At 51.8% G+C, this 23,011-nt stretch overlaps 1 protein-coding gene across 1 annotated transcript in view; it reads right to left on the reverse strand.

Annotated features, from left to right (window-relative positions):
- Positions 1 to 844: 844 nt before the first annotated feature.
- Positions 845 to 23,011, reverse strand: part of LOC134932220 (myosin-IIIb-like) — a 374,352-nt gene continuing 352,185 nt past the window's right edge. The window contains exons 17-18 of the mRNA XM_063926445.1: positions 10,754 to 10,948; positions 845 to 1,028 (exon numbers count right to left, since the gene is read on the reverse strand). Of these exons, the coding sequence (XP_063782515.1) occupies positions 987 to 1,028; positions 10,754 to 10,948 (237 nt within the window). The 3' untranslated portion in view covers positions 845 to 986. The remainder of the gene's footprint in view (positions 1,029 to 10,753; positions 10,949 to 23,011) is intronic.

A 23,011-nucleotide genomic window follows, 5' to 3' on the forward strand; every position in this document is an offset into this window, starting at 1 on the left:
GAAAAAGGGAAAGAGGAAGACAAGGAAGAGGAAAGAAGATAAAGAGGGGAGAAGAGAAAGTAGAGGGGAACGAGGGGGGGAAGAGAAAGTAGAGGGGAACGAGGGGGAGAAGAGAAAGTAGAGGGGAACGAGGGGGAGAAGAGAAAGTAGAGGGGAACGAGGGGGAGAAGGGAAAGTAGAGGGGAACGAGGGGAGAAGGGAAAGTAGAGGGGACCGAGGAGGAGAAGGGAAAGTAGAGGGGAATGAGGGGGAGAAGGGAAAGTAGAGGGGAATGAGGGGGAGAAGGGAAAGTAGAGGGGAATGAGGGGGAGAAGGGAAAGTAGAGGGGAATGAGGGGAGAAGGGAAAGTAGAGGGGAACGAGGGGGAGAAGGGAAAGTAGAGGGGAATGAGGGGGAGAAGGGAAAGTAGAGGGGAATGAGGGGGAGAAGGGAAAGTAGAGGGGAATGAGGGGGAGAAGGGAAAGTAGAGGGGAATGAGGGGAGAAGGGAAAGTAGAGGGGAACGAGGGGGAGAAGGGAAAGCAGAACGGAACGAGGGGAGAAGGGAAAGTAGAGGGGACCGAGGAGGAGAAGGGAAAGTAGAGGGGAACGAGGGGGAGAAGGGAAAGTAGAGGGAAACGAGGGGGAGAAGGGAAAGGAGAGCGGAACGAGGGGAGAAGGGAAAGTAGAGGGGAACGAGGGGAGAAGGGAAAGTAGAGGGGAACGAGGGGAGAAGGGAAAGTAGAGGGGAACGAGGGGAGCAGAGCGTGTAAGGTAGAAGAAGGAAATAAAATAATATATATTTGCAGATATCCTCAGAGCACAGAGTACATAATGTAAGAACGCAATAACATGACAGCGAGTCCTTTATAAAGCTGATTATGGAAGACACATTTATTTCTGCTACATTTACATCATTGTCTTCTCCAGCCTCCGTCTTTCATACTTGGCCATTTATAACAAGACCTATGACCCGGAACATGAGATCCTCTCAGGTTCTAGTCTGGATCACGTGCAGTTGTCTCTGGTTGCTGAAGAATCCTCTGGGAGCTGATAGGACAGAGAGATGAAATATAATTACTTCTTACTATGTCACATTACACCGCCCCAGATCTCACTGTGTAACATTACACCTCCCCAGTACTCACTATGTAACATTACACCGCCCCAGTACTTACTATGTAACATTACACCGCCCCAGTTCTCACTGTGTAACATTACACCGCCGCAGTTCTCACTGTGTAACATTACACCGCCCCAGATCTCACTGTGTAACATTACACCGCCCCAGTTCTCACTGTGTAACATTACACCGCCCCAGTTCTCACTATGTAACATTACACCGCCCCAGATCTCACTATGTAACATTACACCGCCCCAGTTCTCACTATGTAACATTACACCGCCCCAGTTCTCACTATGTAACATTACACCGCCCCAGATCTTACTGTGTAACATTACACCGCCCCAGATCTTACTGTGTAACATTACACCGACCCAGTTCTCACTGTGTAACATTACACCGCCCCAGATCTCACTATGTAACATTACACCGCCCCAGATCTCACTATGTAACATTACACCGCCCCAGTTCTCACTATGTAACATTACACCGCCCCAGTTCTCACTATGTAACATTACACCGCCCCAGATCTCACTATGTAACATTGCACCGCCCCAGTTCTCACTATGTAACATTACACCGCCCCAGTTCTCACTATGTAACATTTCACCGCCCCAGTTCTTACTGTGTAACATTACACCGCTCCAGTTCTCACTGTGTAACATTACACCGCCCCAGATCTCACTATGTAACATTACACCGCCCCAGTTCTCACTATGTAACATTACACCGCCCCAGTTCTCACTATGTAACATTACACCGCCCCAGTTCTCACTATGTAACATTACCGCCCCAGTACTTACTATGTAACATTACACCGCCCCAGTTCTCACTGTGTAACATTACACCGCCCCAGTTCTCACTATGTAACATTACACCGCCCCAGATCTTACTGTGTAACATTACACCGCCCCAGTTCTCACTATGTAACATTACACCGCCCCAGTTCTCACTGTGTAACATTACACCGCCCCAGTTCTCACTATGTAACATTACACCGCCCCAGTTCTCACTATGTAACATTACACCGCCCCAGTACTCACTATGTAACATTACACCGCCCCAGTTCTCACTGTGTAACATTACACCGCTCCAGTTCTCACTATGTAACATTACACCGCCCCAGTTCTCACTGTGTAACATTACACCGCTCCAGTTCTCACTATGTAACATTACACCGCCCCAGTTCTCACTATGTAACATTACACCGCCCCAGTTCTCACTGTGTACATTACACCGCTCCAGTTCTCACTATGTAACATTACACCGCCCCAGTTCACACTGTGTAACATTACACCGCCCCAGATCTTACTATGTCACATTACACCGCCCCAGTTCTCACTGTGTAACATTACACCGCCCCAGATCTTACTGTGTAACATTACACCGCCCCAGTTCTCACTATGTAACATTACACCGCCCCAGATCTCACTATGTAACATTACACCGCCCCAGATCTCACTATGTAACATTACACCGCCCCAGATCTTACTGTGTAACATTACACCGCCCCAGATCTCACTATGTAACATTACACCGCCCCAGTTCTCTGTGTAACATTACACCGCCCCAGTTCACAGTGTGTACATTACACCGCTCCAGTTCTCACTATGTAACATTACACCGCCCCAGTTCTCACTGTGTAACATTACACCGCCCCAGTTCTCACTGTGTAACATTACACCGCCCCAGATCTCACTATGTAACATTACACCGCCCCAGTACTTACTGTGTAACATTACACCGCCCCAGATCTTACTGTGTAACATTACACCGCCCCAGTTCTTACTGTGTAACATTACACCGCCCGGTTCTTACTATGTAACATTACACCACCCCAGTTCTTACTATGTAACATTACACCGCCCCAGTTCTTACTATGTTACATTACACCGCCCCAGTTCTCACTATGTAACATTACACCGCCCCAGTTCTCACTGTGTAACATTACACCGCCCCAGTTCTTACTGTGTAACATTACACCGCCCCAGTACTTACTGTGTAACATTACACCGCCCCAGTACTTACTATGTAACATTACACCGCCCCAGTTCTCACTATGTAACATTACACCGCCCCAGATCTCACTATGTAACATTACACCGCCCCAGATCTCACTATGTAACATTACACCGCCCCAGTACTTACTATGTAACATTACACCGCCCCAGATCTCACTGTGTAACATTACACCGCCCCAGTTCTCACTGTGTAACATCACACCGCCCCAGTTCTCACTGTGTAACATTACACCGCCCCAGTTCTCACTGTGTAACATTACACCGCCCCAGTTCTCACTGTGTAACATTACACCGCCCCAGTTCTCACTGTGTAACATTACACCGCCCCAGTTCTCACTGTGTAACATTACACCGCCCCAGTTCTCACTGTGTAACATTACACCGCCCCAGTTCTCACTATGTAACATTACACCGCCCCAGTTCTCACTATGTAACATTACACCTCCCCAGTTCTCACTATGTAACATTACACCGCCCCAGTTCTCACTATGTAACATTACACCGGCCCAGTACTTACTGTGTAACATTACACCGCCCCAGTTCTCACTGTGTAACATTACACCGCCCCAGTTCTCACTGTGTAACATTACACCGCCCCAGTTCTCACTATGTAACATTACACCGCCCCAGTACTTACTATGTAACATTACACCGCCCCAGTTTTCACTATGTAACATTACACCGCCCCAGTTCTCACTGTGTAACATAACACCGCCCCAGATCTCACTGTGTAACATTACACCGCCCCAGTTCTCACTGTGTAACATTACACCGCCCCAGTTCTCACTATAACATTACACCGCCCCAGTTCTCACTATGTAACATTACACCGCCCCAGTTCTTACTGTGTAACATTACACCGCCCCAGTTCTCACTATGTAACATTACACCGCCCCAGTTCTCACTGTGTAACATTACACCGCCCCAGTTCTCACTATGTAACATTACACCGCCCCAGATCTCACTGTGTAACATTACACCGCCCCAGTTCTCACTATGTAACATTACACCGCCCCAGTTCTCACTGTGTACATTACACCGCTCCAGTTCTCACTATGTAACATTACACCGCCCCAGTTCTCACTGTGTAACATTACACCGCCCCAGTTCTAACTATGTAACATTACACCGCCCCAGATCTTACTGTGTAACATTACACCGCCCCAGTTCTCACTATGTCACATTACACCGCCCCAGTACTCACTATGTAACATTACACCGCCCCAGTTCTCACTGTGTACATTACACCGCCCCAGTTCTCACTATGTAACATTACACAGCTCCAGATCTTACTGTGTAACATTACACCGCCCCAGTTCTCACTATGTAACATTACACCGCCCCAGTTCTCACTGTGTAACATTACACCGCCCCAGTTCTCACTATGCAACATTACACCGCCCCAGTTCTCACTGTGTAACATTACACCGCCGCAGTTCTCACTGTGTAACATTACACCGCCCCAGATCTCACTGTGTAACATTACACCGCCCCAGTTCTCACTGTGTAACATTACACCGCCCCAGTTCTCACTATGCAACATTACACCGCCCCAGTTCTCACTGTGTAACATTACACCGCCGCAGTTCTCACTGTGTAACATTACACCGCCCCAGATCTCACTGTGTAACATTACACCGCCCCAGTTCTCACTGTGTAACATTACACCGCCCCAGTTCTCACTGTGTAACATTACACCGCCCCAGTTCTCACTATGTAACATTACACCGCCCCAGTACTCACTATGTAACATTACACCGCCCCAGTTCTCACTATGTAACATTACACCGCCCCAGTTCTCACTATGTAACATTACACCGCCCCAGTTCTCACTGTATAACATTACACCGCACCAGTTCTCACTATGTAACATTACACCGCCCCAGTACTTACTATGTAACATTACACCGCCCCAGTTCTCACTATGTAACATTACACCGCCCCAGTTCTCACTGTGTAACATTACACCGCCCCAGTTCTCACTATGTAACATTACACCGCCCCAGTTCTCACTATGTAACATTACACCGCCCCAGTTCTCACTGTGTAACATTACACCGCCCCAGTTCTTACTGTGTAACATTACACCGCCCCAGTTCTCACTGTGTAACATTACACCGCCCCAGTTCTCACTATGTAACATTACACCGCCCCAGTTCTCACTGTGTAACATTACACCGCCCCAGTACTTACTGTGTAACATTACACCGCCCCAGTTCTCACTGTGTAACATTACACCTCACCAGTTCTCACTATGTAACATTACACCGCCCCAGTTCTTACTGTGTAACATTACACCTCCCCAGTTCTCACTATGTAACATTACACCGCCCCAGTTCTCACTATGTAACATTACACCGCCCCAGTTCTCACTGTGTAACATTACACCGCCCCAGTTCTCACTATGTAACATTACTCCGCCCCAGTTCTCACTGTGTACATTACACCGCTCCAGTTCTCACTATGTAACATTACACCGCCCCAGTTCTCACTGTGTAACATTACACCGCCCCAGTTCTAACTATGTAACATTACACCGCCCCAGTTCTCACTGTGTAACATTACACCGCCCCAGTTCTCACTGTGTACATTACACCGCCCCAGTTCTCACTATGTAACATTACACCGCCCCAGTTCTCACTGTGTAACATTACACCGCGCCAGTTCTCACTATGTAACATTACACCGCCCCAGTTCTCACTATGTAACATTACACCGCCCCAGTACTCACTATGTAACATTACACCGCCCCAGTTCTCACTGTGTAACATTACACCGCTCCAGTTCTCACTATGTAACATTACACCGCCCCAGTTCTCACTGTGTAACATTACACCGCTCCAGTTCTCACTATGTAACATTACACCGCCCCAGTTCTCACTATGTAACATTACACCGCCCCAGTTCTCACTGTGTACATTACACCGCTCCAGTTCTCACTATGTAACATTACACCGCCCCAGATCTCACTATGTAACATTACACCGCCCCAGATCTTACTGTGTAACATTACACCGCCCCAGATCTCACTATGTAACATTACACCGCCCCAGTTCTCTGTGTAACATTACACCGCCCCAGTTCACAGTGTGTACATTACACCGCTCCAGTTCTCACTATGTAACATTACACCGCCCCAGTTCTCACTGTGTAACATTACACCGCCCCAGTTATCACTGTGTAACATTACACCGCCCCAGATCTCACTATGTAACATTACACCGCCCCAGTACTTACTGTGTAACATTACACCGCCCCAGATCTTACTGTGTAACATTACACCGCCCCAGTTCTTACTGTGTAACATTACACCGCCCGGTTCTTACTATGTAACATTACACCACCCCAGTTCTTACTATGTAACATTACACCTCCCCAGTTCTTACTATGTAACATTACACCGCCCCAGTTCTCACTATGTAACATTACACCGCCCCAGTTCTCACTATGTAACATTACACCGCCCCAGTTCTCACTGTGTAACATTACACCGACCCAGTTCTTACTGTGTAACATTACACCGCCCCAGTACTTACTGTGTAACATTACACCGCCCCAGTTCTTACTGTGTAACATTACACCGCCCCAGTTCTCACTGTGTAACATTACACCGCCCCAGTTCTCACTGTGTAACATTACACCGCCCCAGTTCTCACTGTGTAACATTACACCGCCCCAGTACTCACTATGTAACATTACACCACCCCAGTTCTCACTATGTAACATTACACCGCCCCAGTTCTCACGATGTAATATTACACCGCCCCAGTACTTACTATGTAACATTACACCGCCCCAGTTCTCACTATGTAACATTACACCGCCCCAGTTCTCACTATTTAACATTACACCGCCCCAGTTCTCACTATGTAACATTACACCGCCCCAGTTCTCACTATTTAACATTACACCGCTCCAGTTCTCACTATGTAACATTACACCGCCCCAGTTCTCACTGTGTAACATTACACCGCCCCAGTTCTAACTATGTAACATTACACCGCCCCAGTTCTCACTGTGTAATATTACACCGCCCCAGTTCTCACTGTGTACATTACACCGCTCCAGTTCTCACTATGTAACATTACACCGCCCCAGTTCTCACTGTGTAACATTACACCGCCCCAGTACTCACTATGTAACATTACACCACCCCAGTTCTCACTATGTAACATTACACCGCCCCAGTTCTCACGATGTAATATTACACCGCCCCAGTACTTACTATGTAACATTACACCGCCCCAGTTCTCACTATGTAACATTACACCGCCCCAGTTCTCACTATTTAACATTACACCGCCCCAGTTCTCACTATGTAACATTACACCGCCCCAGTTCTCACTATTTAACATTACACCGCTCCAGTTCTCACTATGTAACATTACACCGCCCCAGTTCTCACTGTGTAACATTACACCGCCCCAGTTCTAACTATGTAACATTACACCGCCCCAGTTCTCACTGTGTAATATTACACCGCCCCAGTTCTCACTGTGTACATTACACCGCTCCAGTTCTCACTATGTAACATTACACCGCCCCAGTTCTCACTATGTAACATTACACCGCCCCAGTTCTCACTATGTAACATTACACCGCCCCAGTTCTCACTATGTAACATTACACCGCCCCAGTACTCACTATGTAACATTACACCGCCCCAGTTCTCACTGTGTAACATTACACCGCTCCAGTTCTCACTATGTAACATTACACCGCCCCAGTACTCACTATGTCACATTACACCGCCCCTGATCTCACTATGTAACATTACACCGCCCCAGTTCTCACTATGTAACATTACACCGCCCCAGTTCTCACTATGTAACATTACACCGCCCCAGTACTCACTATGTAACATTACACCGCCCCAATTCTCACTGTGTAACATTACACCGCTCCAGTTCTCACTATGTAACATTACACCGCCCCAGTTCACACTGTGTAACATTACACCGCTCCCCGCCCCAGTTCTCACTGTGTAACATTACACCGCCCCAGTTCTTAATGTGTAACATTACACCACCCCAGTTCTTACTGTGTAACATTACACCGCCCCAGTTCTCACTGTGTAACATTACACCGCCCCAGTTCTCACTGTGTAACATTACACCGCCCGGTTCTTACTATGTAACATTACACCACCCCAGTTCTTACTGTGTAACATTACACCGCCCCAGTTCTCACTGTGTAACATTACACCGCCCGGTTCTTACTATGTAACATTACACCGCCCCAGTTCTCACTGTGTAACATTACACCACCCCAGTACTTACTATGTAACATTACACCGCCCCAGTTCTCACTGTGTAACATTACACCGCCCCAGTTCTCACTGTGTAACATTACACCACTCCAGTTCTCGCTATGTAACATTACACCGCCCGGTTCTTACTATGTAACATTACACCGCCCCAGTTCTCACTATGTAACATTACACCGCCCGGTTCTTACTATGTAACATTACACCGCCTCAGTTCTCACTGTGTAACATTACACCGCCCCAGTTCTCACTGTGTAACATTACACCGCCCCAGTTCTCACTGTGTAACATTACACCGCCCCAGTTCTCACTGTGTAACATTACACCGCCCCAGTTCTCACTGTGTAACATTACACCGCCCCAGTTCTCACTGTGTAACATTACACCGCCCCAGTTCTCACTATGTAACATTACACCGCCCCAGTTCTCACTATGTAACATTACACCGCCCCAGTTCTCACTATGTAACATTACACCGCTCCAGTTCTCACTATGTAACATTACACCGCCCCAGTTCTCACTATGTAACATTACACCGCTCCAGTTCTCACTGTGTAACATTACACCGCCCCAGTTCTCACTGTGTAACATTACACCGCTCCAGTTCTTACTGTGTAACATTACACCACCCCAGATCTCACTGTGTAACATTACACCGCCCCAGTTCTCACTGTGTAACATTACACCGCCCCAGTTCTCACTGTGTAACATTACACCGCCCCAGTTCTTACTGTGTAACATTACACCGCCCCAGTTCTCACTATGTAACATTACACCGCCCCAGTTCTCACTGTGTAACATTACACCGCCCCAGTTCTCACTATGTAACATTACACCGCCCCAGTTCTCACTGTGTAACATTACACCGCCCCAGTACTTACTATGTAACATTACACCGCCCCAGTTCTCACTGTGTAACATTACACCGCCCCAGTTCTTACTGTGTAACATTACACCGCCCCAGTTCTTACTGTGTAACATTACACCGCCCCAGTTCTCAATATGTAACATTACACCGCCCCAGTTCTCACTGTGTAACATTACACCGCCCCAGTTCTCACTGTGTAACATTACACCGCCCCAGTTCTCACTATGTAACATTACACTGCCCCAGTTCTCACTATGTAACATTACACCGCCCCAGTTCTCACTATGTAACATTACACCGCCCCAGTTCTCACTGTGTAACATTACACTGCCCCAGTTCTCACTGTGTAACATTACACCGCCCCAGTTCTTACTATGTAACATTACACCGCCCCAGTTCTCACTATGTAACATTACACCGCCCCAGTTCTCACTGTGTAACATTACACCGCCCAGTTCTCACTGTGTAACATTACACCGCCCCAGTTCTCACTATGTAACATTACACCTCCCCAGTTCTCACTGTGTAACATTACACCGCCCAGTTCTTACTGTGTAACATTACACCTCCCCAGTTCTCACTACACCGCCCCAGTCTTTACTATGTAACATTACATCGCCCCAGTTCTTATTATGACACATTACACCGCCCCAGTTCTTATTATGACACATTACAGTGCCCTCCTCACCATTATATCATGCACTGCACACTCCTCTCACCGATAATGTAATGTCTCAGATTGGGCAATGGATCAGACCCAATTTTTTTGCAAGGAAATCTGGGAAATTGCTATGCACCATTATACCCTGGGTTCAGGCCCCCTCAGCTTCTGGGCCCCCTTGCACTTACTATAGTAACTATTGGATTGTGGTCAGGTGACTGGTGGTTGGAATCCCGGTATTCAGTATACCGACACCTGAATCCCGGCCATCGGGATGCTGGCAGGTGGAGGTGAGCGCAATGAAGACACTTGCGGGTTCGCTGTGCCTTCACGCTGCAGGCTCGGTGGTTCGCCACAGGTTCTATTCCCACTTTATGGGTGTCGTGGACACCTACGAGTGGGAATAGCCGTGGGCCCCCTGCCGACATTCTGGCGTCAGTATGCTGACCGCCAGAATCTCGACCGCCGGTCACTTGACTACATCTCGTTAGATGTTATCATTTCTCATTCATTGAAGACCCTTATGTGTGAGACTGAAGGAAATATGTCTGAGCGCTAGTGGTTGGATGAAGATGCAGCAGGCTCCATATAACTCTAATAACAGAACATGAAGCACAGATGACGCATCCATTGTGGATCACAAGACTGGCCAATATATCACATAGTCTGCATGGGGTAATAAAGTGGGACCAAGCGCAACAGTTATACAATAAAGAGGGACATTGAAATACTCCACCTCTGGGGCGACTCTGTGCCATGGTAATTCCACTTTCTTTATAAAGCAAATGTATGATTACTAACAGCACCAGGAAGGACAATTTGATACCAGGTCTTACCTGCTGGATTTCATGCATGGCTCTCCGAATTGACTTGTGGAAATGAGGAAGCAGGCGAGAAGGCGGCAGTGACTTCCTGTAGTCGGAATGGTCAGATGAAGAATTTACAGATGGACTATGAACATTCTCCCCCTCCACCGACAATGTTCTTCTTAGGAACTTTAACTCCTCATAGTCAGGATCCCAGTTCTCTCTCTGCATGAGAAAGATGTAGCTGTGAGACGTATTCCCCAGATGTCTCCTACTCATGCTTATAATACCCCTAGCGCCCAAATCACTCACACTGCACATGATGATCCTCTACTGTTCTCCCTTATTCTATCCACTTTGTCTGTTCCTCAATCCTTGCTACCCTATCCTACCATCTCACATCCTCCATCCTTCCTATCCTGTCCCCTATCCTCCATCATTCCTCTCTTGTCCCCTATCCTCCATCCTTCCTATCCTGTCCCCTATCCTCCATCCTTCCTATCCTGTCCCCTATCCTCCATCCTTCCTCTCCTGTCCCCCTATCCTCCATCCCTCCTCTCCTCTATCCTCCATCCTTCCTATCCTGTCTCCTATCCTCCATCCTTCCTATCCTGTCCCCTATCCTCCATCCCTCCTATCCTGTCCTCTATCCTCCATCCTTCCTATCCTGTCCCCTATCCTCCATCTGTCCTATCCTGTCCCCTATCCTCCATCTGTCCTATCCTGTCCCCTATCCTCCATCCTTCCTATCCTGTCCCCTATCCTCCATCATTCCTCTCCTGTCCCCTATCCTCCATCCCTCCTCTCCTGTCCCCTATCCTCCATCCTTCCTATCCTGTCCCCTATCCTCTATCCTTCCTATCCTGTCCTCTATCCTCCATCCTTCCTATCCTGTCCACTATCCTCCATCCCTCCTCTCCTGTCCTCTATCCTCCATCCCTCCTCTCCTGTCCCCTATCTTCCATCCTTCCTATCCTGTCCCCTATCCTCCATCCTTCCTATCCTGTCCCCTATCCTCCATCCCTCCTCTCCTGTCCCCTATCCTCCATCCTTCCTCTCCTGTCCCCTATCCTCCATCCTTCCTCTCCTGTCCCCTATCCTCCATCCTCCTCTCCTGTCCCCTATCCTCCATCCTTCCTCTCCTGTCCCCTATCCTCCATCCTTCCTATCCTGTCCCCTATCCTCCATCCTTCCTCTCCTGTGCCCCTATCCTCCATCCTTCCTCTCCTGTCCCCCTATCCTCCATCCCTCCTCTCCTGTCCCCTATCCTCCATCCCTCCTCTCCTGTCCCCTATCCTCCATCTTTCCTATCCTGTCCCCTATCCTACATCCCTCCTCTCCTGTCCCCTATCTTCCATCCCTCCTCTCCTGTCCCCTATCCTCCATCCTTCCTATTCTGTACCCCTATCCTCCATCCTTCCTATTCTGTCCCCTATCCTCCATCCTTCCTATTCTGTCCCCCTATCCTCCATCCCTCCTCTCCTGTCCCCTATCCTCCATCCTTCCTACCCCCTATCCTCCATCCCTCCTCTCCTGTTCCCTATCCTCCATCCTTCCTACCCCCTATCCTCCATCCTTCCTATTCTGTCCCCTATCCTCCATCCTTCCTCTCCTGTCCCCTATCCTCCATCCCTACTCTCCTGTCCCCTATCCTCCATCTTTCCTATCCTGTCCCCTATCCTCCATCCCTCCTATCCTGTCCCCTATCCTCCATCCCTCCTCTCCTGTCCCCTATCCTCCATCTTTCCTATCCTGTCCCCTATCCTACATCCCTCCTCTCCTGTCCCCTATCCTCCATCCTTCCTATCCTCCATCCTTCCTATCCTGTCCCCCTATCCTCCATCCCTCCTCTCCTATCCCCCTATCCTCCATCCTTCCTATCCTGTCCCCTATCCTCCATCCTTCCTCTCCTGTCCCCTATCCTCCATCCTCCTCTCCTGTCCCCTATCCTCCATCCTTCCTCTCCTGTCCCCTATCCTCCATCCTTCCTATCCTGTCCCCTATCCTCCATCCTTCCTCTCCTGTGCCCCTATCCTCCATCCTTCCTCTCCTGTCCCCCTATCCTCCATCCCTCCTCTCCTGTCCCCTATCCTCCATCCCTCCTCTCCTGTCCCCTATCCTCCATCTTTCCTATCCTGTCCCCTATCCTACATCCCTCCTCTCCTGTCCCCTATCTTCCATCCCTCCTCTCCTGTCCCCTATCCTCCATCCTTCCTATTCTGTACCCCTATCCTCCATCCTTCCTATTCTGTCCCCTATCCTCCATCCTTCCTATTCTGTCCCCCTATCCTCCATCCCTCCTCTCCTGTCCCCTATCCTCCATCCTTCCTACCCCCTATCCTCCATCCCTCCTCTCCTGTTCCCTATCCTCCATCCTTCCTACCCCCTATCCTCCATCCTTCCTATTCTGTCCCCTATCCTCCATCCTTCCTCTCCTGTCCCCTATCCTCCATCCCTACTCTCCTGTCCCCTATCCTCCATCTTTCCTATCCTGTCCCCTATCCTCCATCCCTCCTATCCTGTCCCCTATCCTCCATCCCTCCTCTCCTGTCCCCTATCCTCCATCTTTCCTATCCTGTCCCCTATCCTACATCCCTCCTCTCCTGTCCCCTATCCTCCATCCTTCCTATCCTCCATCCTTCCTATCCTGTCCCCCTATCCTCCATCCCTCCTCTCCTATCCCCCTATCCTCCATCCTTCCTATCCTATCCTCCATCCTTCCTCTCCTGTCCCCCATCCTCCATCTTTCCTATCCTGTCCCCTATCCTCCATCCTTCCTATCCTGTCCTCTATCCTTCCTCTCCTGTCCCCCTATCCTCCATCCTTCCTATTCTGTTCCCTATCCTCCATCATTCCTCTCCTATCCTCCATCCTTCCTATTCTGTTCCCTATCCTCCATCCTTCCTCTCCTATCCTCCATCCTTCCTATCCTTCATCCTTCCTCTCCTGTCCCCTAGCCTCCATCCTTCCTATCCTGTCCCCTTATCCTCCATCCTTCCTATCCTGTCCTCCATTCCTCCATCCTTCCTATCCTGTCCTCTATCCTCCATCCCTCCTCTCCTGTCCACTATCCTCTATCCTTCCTATCCTGTCCTCTATCCTCCATCATTCCTCTCCTGTCCCCTTATCCTCCATCCTTCCTATCCTGTCCCCTATCCTCCATCCTTCCTATCCTGTCCCCTATCCTCCATCCTTCCTCTCCTGTCCCCCATCCTTCCTATCCTGTCCCCTATCCTCCATCATTCCTATCCTGTCCTCTATCCTCCATCCTTCCTCTCCTGTCCCCTATCCTCCATCCCTCCTCTCCTGTCCCCTATCCTCCATCCCTCCTCTCCTGTCCCCTATCTTCCATCCTTCCTATCCTGTCCCCTATCCTCCATCCTTCCTATCCTGTCCCCTATCCTCCATCCTTCCTATCCTGTCCCCTATCCTCCATCCTTCCTATCCTGTCCCCTATCCTCCATCATTCCTATCCTGTGCCCCTATCCTCCATCCTTCCTATCCTCCATCCTTCCTATCCTGTCCCCTATCCTCCATCCTTCCTCTCCTGTCCCCTATCCTCCATCCTTCCTCTCCTGTCCCCTATCCTCCATCCTCCTCTCCTGTCCCCTATCCTCCATCCTTCCTCTCCTGTCCCCTATCCTCCATCCTTCCTATCCTGTCCCCTATCCTCCATCCTTCCTCTCCAGTGCCCCTATCCTCCATCCTTCCTCTCCTGTCCCCCTATCCTCCATCCCTCCTCTCCTGTCCCCTATCCTCCATCCCTCCTCTCCTGTCCCCTATCCTCCATCTTTCCTATCCTGTCCCCTATCCTACATCCCTCCTCTCCTGTCCCCTATCCTCCATCCTTCCTCTCCTGTCCCCTATCCTCAATCCCTCCTCTCCTGTCCCCTATCCTCCATCCTTCCTATCCTGTCCCCTATCCTCCATCCCTCCTCTCCTGTCCTCTATCCTCCATCCCTCCTCTCCTGTCCCCTATCCTCCATCCCTCCTCTCCTGTCCCCTATCCTCCATCCCTCCTCTCCTGTCCCCTATCCTCCATCCCTCCTCTCCTGTCCCCTATCCTCCATCCCTCCTCTCCTGTCCCCTATCCTCCATCCTTCCTATCCTGTCCCCCTATCCTCCATCCTTCCTATCCTGTCCTCCATTCCTCCACCCTCTCTATCATGTCCCATATCCTCCATCCTTCCTCTCCTGTCCTCTATCCTCCATCCCTCCTCTCCTGTCCTCTATCCTCCATCCCTCCTCTCCTGTCCTCTATCCTCCATCCCTCCTCTCCTGTCCTCTAGCCTCCATCCTTCCTATCCTGTCCCCTTATCCTCCATCCTTCCTATCCTGTCCTCCATTCCTCCATCCTTCCTATCCTGTCCTCTATCCTCCATCCCTCCTCTCCTGTCCACTATCCTCCATCCTTCCTCTCCTGTCCCCCATCCTTCCTATCCTGTCCCCTATCCTCCATCATTCCTATCCTGTCCTCTATCCTCCATCCTTCCTCTCCTGTCCCCTATCCTCCATCCCTCCTCTCCTGTCCCCTATCCTCCATCCCTCCTCTCCTGTCCTCTATCCTCCATCCCTCCTCTCCTGTCCCCTATCTTCCATCCTTCCTATCCTGTCCCCTATCCTCCATCCTTCCTATCCTGTCCCCTATCCTCCATCCCTCCTCTCCTGTCCCCTATCCTCCATCCTTCCTCTCCTGTCCCCTATCCTCCATCCTTCCTCTCCTGTCCCCTATCCTCCATCCTCCTCTCCTGTCCCCTATCCTCCATCCTTCCTCTCCTGTCCCCTATCCTCCATCCTTCCTATCCTGTCCCCTATCCTCCATCCTTCCTCTCCTGTGCCCCTATCCTCCATCCTTCCTCTCCTGTCCCCCTATCCTCCATCCCTCCTATCCTGTCCCCCCTATCCTCCATCCTCCTCTCCTGTCCCCTATCCTCCATCTTTCCTATCCTGTCCCCTATCCTACAACCCTCCTCTCCTGTCCCCTATCCTCCTTCCTTCCTCTCCTGTCCCCTATCCTCCATCCCTCCTCTCCTGTCCCCTATCCTCCATCCTTCCTCTCCTGTCCCCTATCCTCCATCCTCCTCTCCTGTCCTCTATCCTCCATCCCTCCTCTCCTGTCCCCTATCCTCCATCCCTCCTCTCCTGTCCCCTATCCTCCCATCCCTCCTCTCCCCTATCCTCCATCCCTCCTCTCCTGTCCCCTATCCTCCATCCTCCTCTCCTGTCCTCTATCCTCCATCCCTCCTCTCCTGTCCTCTATCCTCCATCCCTCCTCTCCTGTCCTCTAGCCTCCATCCTTCCTATCCTGTCCCCTTATCCTCCATCCTTCCTATCCTGTCCTCCATTCCTCTATCCTTCCTATCCTGTCCTCTATCCTCCATCCCTCCTCTCCTGTCCACTATCCTCTATCCTTCCTCTCCTGTCCCCCATCCCTTCCTATCCTGTCCCCCTATCCTCCATCATTCCTATCCTGTCCTCTATCCTCCATCCTTCCTCTCCTGTCCCCTATCCTCCATCCCTCCTCTCCTGTCCCCTATCCTCCATCCTCCTCTCCTGTCCTCTATCCTCCATCCCTCCTCTCCTGTCCCATATCTTCCATCCTTCCTATCCTGTCCCCTATCCTCCATCCTTCCTATCCTGTCCCCTATCCTCCATCCCTCCTCTCCTGTCCCCTATCCTCCATCCTTCCTCTCCTGTCCCCTATCCTCCATCCTTCCTCTCCTGTCCCCTATCCTCCATCCTCCTCTCCTGTCCCCTATCCTCCATCCTTCCTCTCCTGTCCCCTATCCTCCATCCTTCCTATCCTGTCCCCTATCCTCCATCCTTCCTCTCCTGTGCCCCTATCCTCCATCCTTCCTCTCCTGTCCCCCTATCCTCCATCCTCCTCTCCTGTCCCCTATCCTCCATCCCTCCTCTCCTGTCCCCTATCCTCCATCTTTCCTATCCTGTCCCCCTATCCTACATCCCTCCTCTCCTGTCCCCTATCCTCCATCCTTCCTCTCCTGTCCCCTATCCTCCATCCCTCCTCTCCTGTCCCCCTATCCTCCATCCTTCCTCTCCTGTCCCCCTATCCTCCATCCCTCCTCTCCTGTCCTCTATCCTCCATCCCTCCTCTCCTGTCCCTATCCTCCATCCCTCCTCTCCTGTCCCCTATCCTCCATCCCTCCTCTCCTGTCCCCTATCCTCCATCCTTCCTATCCTGTCCCCCTATCCTCCATCCTTCCTATCCTGTCCTCCATTCCTCCACCCTCTCTATCATGTCCCATATCCTCCATCCTTCCTCTCCTGTCCTCTATCCTCCATCCCTCCTCTCCTGTCCTCTATCCTCCATCCCTCCTCTCCTGTCCTCTATCCTCCATCCCTCCTCTCCTGTCCTCTAGCCTCCATCCTTCCTATCCTGTCCCCTTATCCTCCATCCTTCCTATCCTGTCCTCCATTCCTCCATCCTTCCTATCCTGTCCTCTATCCTCCATCCCTCCTCTCCTGTCCCCTATCCTCCATCCTTCCTCTCCTGTCCCCCATCCTTCCTATCCTGTCCCCTATCCTCCATCATTCCTATCCTGTCCTCTATCCTCCATCCTTCCTCTCCTGTCCCCTATCCTCCATCCCTCCTCTCCTGTCCCCTATCCTCCATCCCTCCTCTCATGTCCTCTATCCTCCATCCCTCCTCTCCTGTCCCCTATCTTCCATCCTTCCTATCCTGTCCCCTATCCTCCATCCTTCCTATCCTGTCCCCTATCCTCCATCCCTCCTCTCCTGTCCCCTATCCTCCATCCTTCCCTCTCCTGTCCCCTATCCTCCATCCTTCCTCTCCTGTCCCCTATCCTCCATCTTTCCTATCCTGTCCCCTATCCTACATCCCTCCTCTCCTGTCCCCCCTATCCTCCATCCTTCCTCTCTCTGTCCCCTATCCTCCATCCCTCCTCTCCTGTCCCTATCCTCCATCCTTCCTCTCCTGTCCCCTATCCTCCATCCCTCCTCTCCTGTCCTCTATCCTCCATCCCTCCTCTCCTGTCCCCTATCCTCCATCCCTCCTCTCCTGTCCCCTATCCTCCATCCCTCCTCTCCTGTCCCCTATCCTCCATCCCTCCTCTCCTGTCCCCTATCCTCCATCCCTCCTCTCCTGTCCCCTATCCTCCATCCTTCCTATCCTGTCCCCCTATCCTCCATCCTTCCTATCCTGTCCTCCATTCCTCCACCCTCTCTATCATGTCCCATATCCTCCATCCTTCCTCTCCTGTCCTCTATCCCTCCTCTCCTGTCCTCTATCCTCCATCCCTCCTCTCCTGTCCTCTATCCTCCATCCCTCCTCTCCTGTCCTCTAGCCTCCATCCTTCCTATCCTGTCCCCTTATCCTCCATCCTTCCTATCCTGTCCTCCATTCCTCCATCCTTCCTATCCTGTCCCCTATCCTCCATCCTTCCTCTCCTGTCCACTATCCTCCATCCTTCCTCTCCTGTCCCCCTATCCTCCATCCCTCCTATCCTGTCCCCTATCCTCCATCCCTCCTCTCCTGTCCCCTATCCTCCATCTTTCCTATCCTGTCCCCTATCCTACATCCCTTCTCTCCTGTCCCCTATCCTCCATCCTTCCTCTCCTGTCCCCTATCCTCCATCCCTCCTCTCCTGTCCCCTATCCCCCATCCTTCCTCTCCTGTCCCCTATCCTCCATCCCTCCTCTCCTGTCCTCTATCCTCCATCCCTCCTCTCCTGTCCCCTATCCTCCATCCCTCCTCTCCTGTCCCCTATCCTCCATCCCTCCTCTCCTGTCCCCTATCCTCCATCCCTCCTCTCCTGTCCCCTATCCTCCATCCCTCCTCTCCTGTCCCCTATCCTCCATCCTTCCTCTCCTGTCCCCTATCCTCCATCCTTCCTATCCTCCATCCTTCCTATCCTGTCCCCCTATCCTCCATCCCTCCTCTCCTATCCCCCTATCCTCCATCATTCCTATCCTATCCTCCATCCTTCCTCTCCTGTCCCCCATCCTCCATCTTTCCTATCCTGTCCCCTATCCTCCATCCTTCCTATCCTGTCCTCTATCCTTCCTATCCTGTCCCCCTATCCTCCATCCTTCCTATTCTGTTCCCTATCCTCCATCATTCCTCTCCTATCCTCCATCCTTCCTATTCTGTTCCCTATCCTCCATCCTTCCTCTCCTATCCTCCATCCTTCCTATCCTCCATTCTTCCTATCCTTCATCCTTCCTCTCCTGTCCCCTAGCCTCCATCCTTCCTATCCTGTCCCCTTATCCTCCATCCTTCCTATCCTGTCCTCCATTCCTCCATCCTTCCTATCCTGTCCTCTATCCTCCATCCCTCCTCTCCTGTCCACTATCCTCTATCCTTCCTATCCTGTCCTCTATCCTCCATCATTCCTCTCCTGTCCCCTTATCCTCCATCCTTCCTATCCTGTCCCCTATCCTCCATCCTTCCTATCCTGTCCCCTATCCTCCATCCTTCCTCTCCTGTCCCCCATCCTTCCTATCCTGTCCCCTATCCTCCATCATTCCTATCCTGTCCTCTATCCTCCATCCTTCCTCTCCTGTCCCCTATCCTCCATCCCTCCTCTCCTGTCCCCTATCCTCCATCCCTCCTCTCCTGTCCCCTATCTTCCATCCTTCCTATCCTGTCCCCTATCCTCCATCCTTCCTATCCTGTCCCCTATCCTCCATCCTTCCTATCCTGTCCCCTATCCTCCATCCTTCCTATCCTGTCCCCTATCCTCCATCATTCCTATCCTGTGCCCCTATCCTCCATCCTTCCTATCCTCCATCCTTCCTATCCTGTCCCCTATCCTCCATCCTTCCTCTCCTGTCCCCTATCCTCCATCCTTCCTCTCCTGTCCCCTATCCTCCATCCTCCTCTCCTGTCCCCTATCCTCCATCCTTCCTCTCCTGTCCCCTATCCTCCATCCTTCCTATCCTGTCCCCTATCCTCCATCCTTCCTCTCCAGTGCCCCTATCCTCCATCCTTCCTCTCCTGTCCCCCTATCCTCCATCCCTCCTCTCCTGTCCCCTATCCTCCATCCCTCCTCTCCTGTCCCCTATCCTCCATCTTTCCTATCCTGTCCCCTATCCTACATCCCTCCTCTCCTGTCCCCTATCCTCCATCCTTCCTCTCCTGTCCCCTATCCTCCATCCCTCCTCTCCTGTCCCCTATCCTCCATCCTTCCTCTCCTGTCCCCTATCCTCCATCCCTCCTCTCCTGTCCTCTATCCTCCATCCCTCCTCTCCTGTCCCCTATCCTCCATCCCTCCTCTCCTGTCCCCTATCCTCCATCCCTCCTCTCCTGTCCCCTATCCTCCATCCCTCCTCTCCTGTCCCCTATCCTCCATCCCTCCTCTCCTGTCCCCTATCCTCCATCCCTCCTCTCCTGTCCCCTATCCTCCATCCTTCCTATCCTGTCCCCCTATCCTCCATCCTTCCTATCCTGTCCTCCATTCCTCCACCCTCTCTATCATGTCCCATATCCTCCATCCTTCCTCTCCTGTCCTCTATCCTCCATCCCTCCTCTCCTGTCCTCTATCCTCCATCCCTCCTATCCTGTCCTCTATCCTCCATCCCTCCTCTCCTGTCCTCTAGCCTCCATCCTTCCTATCCTGTCCCCTTATCCTCCATCCTTCCTATCCTGTCCTCCATTCCTCCATCCTTCCTATCCTGTCCTCTATCCTCCATCCCTCCTCTCCTGTCCACTATCCTCCATCCTTCCTCTCCTGTCCCCCATCCTTCCTATCCTGTCCCCTATCCTCCATCATTCCTATCCTGTCCTCTATCCTCCATCCTTCCTCTCCTGTCCCCTATCCTCCATCCCTCCTCTCCTGTCCCCTATCCTCCATCCCTCCTCTCCTGTCCTCTATCCTCCATCCCTCCTCTCCTGTCCCCTATCTTCCATCCTTCCTATCCTGTCCCCTATCCTCCATCCTTCCTATCCTGTCCCCTATCCTCCATCCTTCCTCTCCTGTCCCCTATCCTCCATCCTTCCTCTCCTGTCCCCTATCCTCCATCCTTCCTCTCCTGTCCCCTATCCTCCATCCTCCTCACCTGTCCCCTATCCTCCATCCTTCCTCTCCTGTCCCCTATCCTCCATCCTTCCTATCCTGTCCCCTATCCTCCATCCTTCCTCTCCTGTGCCCCTATCCTCCATCCTTCCTCTCCTGTCCCCCTATCCTCCATCCCTCCTATCCTGTCCCCTATCCTCCATCCCTCCTCTCCTGTCCCCTATCCTCCATCTTTCCTATCCTGTCCCCTATCCTACATCCCTCCTCTCCTGTCCCCTATCCTCCTTCCTTCCTCTCCTGTCCCCTATCCTCCATCCCTCCTCTCCTGTCCCCTATCCTCCATCCTTCCTCTCCTGTCCCCTATCCTCCATCCCTCCTCTCCTGTCCTCTATCCTCCATCCCTCCTCTCCTGTCCCCTATCCTCCATCCCTCCTCTCCTGTCCCCTATCCTCCATCCCTCCTCTCCCCTATCCTCCATCCCTCCTCTCCTGTCCCCTATCCTCCATCCCTCCTCTCCTGTCCTCTATCCTCCATCCCTCCTCTCCTGTCCTCTATCCTCCATCCCTCCTCTCCTGTCCTCTAGCCTCCATCCTTCCTATCCTGTCCCCTTATCCTCCATCCTTCCTATCCTGTCCTCCATTCCTCTATCCTTCCTATCCTGTCCTCTATCCTCCATCCCTCCTCTCCTGTCCACTATCCTCTATCCTTCCTCTCCTGTCCCCCATCCTTCCTATCCTGTCCCCTATCCTCCATCATTCCTATCCTGTCCTCTATCCTCCATCCTTCCTCTCCTGTCCCCTATCCTCCATCCCTCCTCTCCTGTCCCCTATCCTCCATCCCTCCTCTCCTGTCCTCTATCCTCCATCCCTCCTCTCCTGTCCCCTATCTTCCATCCTTCCTATCCTGTCCCCTATCCTCCATCCTTCCTATCCTGTCCCCTATCCTCCATCCCTCCTCTCCTGTCCCCTATCCTCCATCCTTCCTCTCCTGTCCCCTATCCTCCATCCTTCCTCTCCTGTCCCCTATCCTCCATCCTCCTCTCCTGTCCCCTATCCTCCATCCTTCCTCTCCTGTCCCCTATCCTCCATCCTTCCTATCCTGTCCCCTATCCTCCATCCTTCCTCTCCTGTGCCCCTATCCTCCATCCTTCCTCTCCTGTCCCCCTATCCTCCATCCCTCCTCTCCTGTCCCCTATCCTCCATCCCTCCTCTCCTGTCCCCTATCCTCCATCTTTCCTATCCTGTCCCCTATCCTACATCCCTCCTCTCCTGTCCCCTATCCTCCATCCTTCCTCTCCTGTCCCCTATCCTCCATCCCTCCTCTCCTGTCCCCTATCCTCCATCCTTCCTCTCCTGTCCCCTATCCTCCATCCCTCCTCTCCTGTCCTCTATCCTCCATCCCTCCTCTCCTGTCCCCTATCCTCCATCCCTCCTCTCCTGTCCCCTAACCTCCATCCCTCCTCTCCTGTCCCCTATCCTCCATCCCTCCTCTCCTGTCCCCTATCCTCCATCCCTCCTCTCCTGTCCCCTATCCTCCATCCTTCCTATCCTGTCCCCCAATCCTCCATCCTTCCTATCCTGTCCTCCATTCCTCCACCCTCTCTATCATGTCCCATATCCTCCATCCTTCCTCTCCTGTCCTCTATCCTCCATCCCTCCTCTCCTGTCCTCTATCCTCCATCCCTCCTCTCCTGTCCTCTATCCTCCATCCCTCCTCTCCTGTCCTCTAGCCTCCATCCCTCCTCTCCTGTCCCCTATCCTCCATCCTTCCTATCCTGTCCCCCTATCCTCCATCCTTCCTATCCTGTCCTCCATTCCTCCACCCTCTCTATCATGTCCCATATCCTCCATCCTTCCTCTCCTGTCCTCTATCCCTCCTCTCCTGTCCTCTATCCTCCATCCCTCCTCTCCTGTCCTCTAGCCTCCATCCCTCCTCTCCTGTCCCCTATCCTCCATCCTTCCTATCCTGTCCCCCTATCCTCCATCCTTCCTATCCTGTCCTCCATTCCTCCACCCTCTCTATCATGTCCCATATCCTCCATCCTTCCTCTCCTGTCCTCTATCCCTCCTCTCCTGTCCTCTATCCTCCATCCCTCCTCTCCTGTCCTCTATCCTCCATCCCTCCTCTCCTGTCCTCTAGCCTCCATCCTTCCTATCCTGTCCCCTTATCCTCCATCCTTCCTATCCTGTCCTCCATTCCTCCATCCTTCCTATCCTGTCCTCTATCCTCCATCCCTCCTCTCCTGTCCCCTATCCTCCATCCCTCCTCTCCCCTATCCTCCATCCCTCCTCTC

This window comes from Pseudophryne corroboree, chromosome 1 (assembly GCF_028390025.1).
Source record: "Pseudophryne corroboree isolate aPseCor3 chromosome 1, aPseCor3.hap2, whole genome shotgun sequence".
NCBI lineage: Eukaryota > Metazoa > Chordata > Amphibia > Anura > Myobatrachidae > Pseudophryne > Pseudophryne corroboree.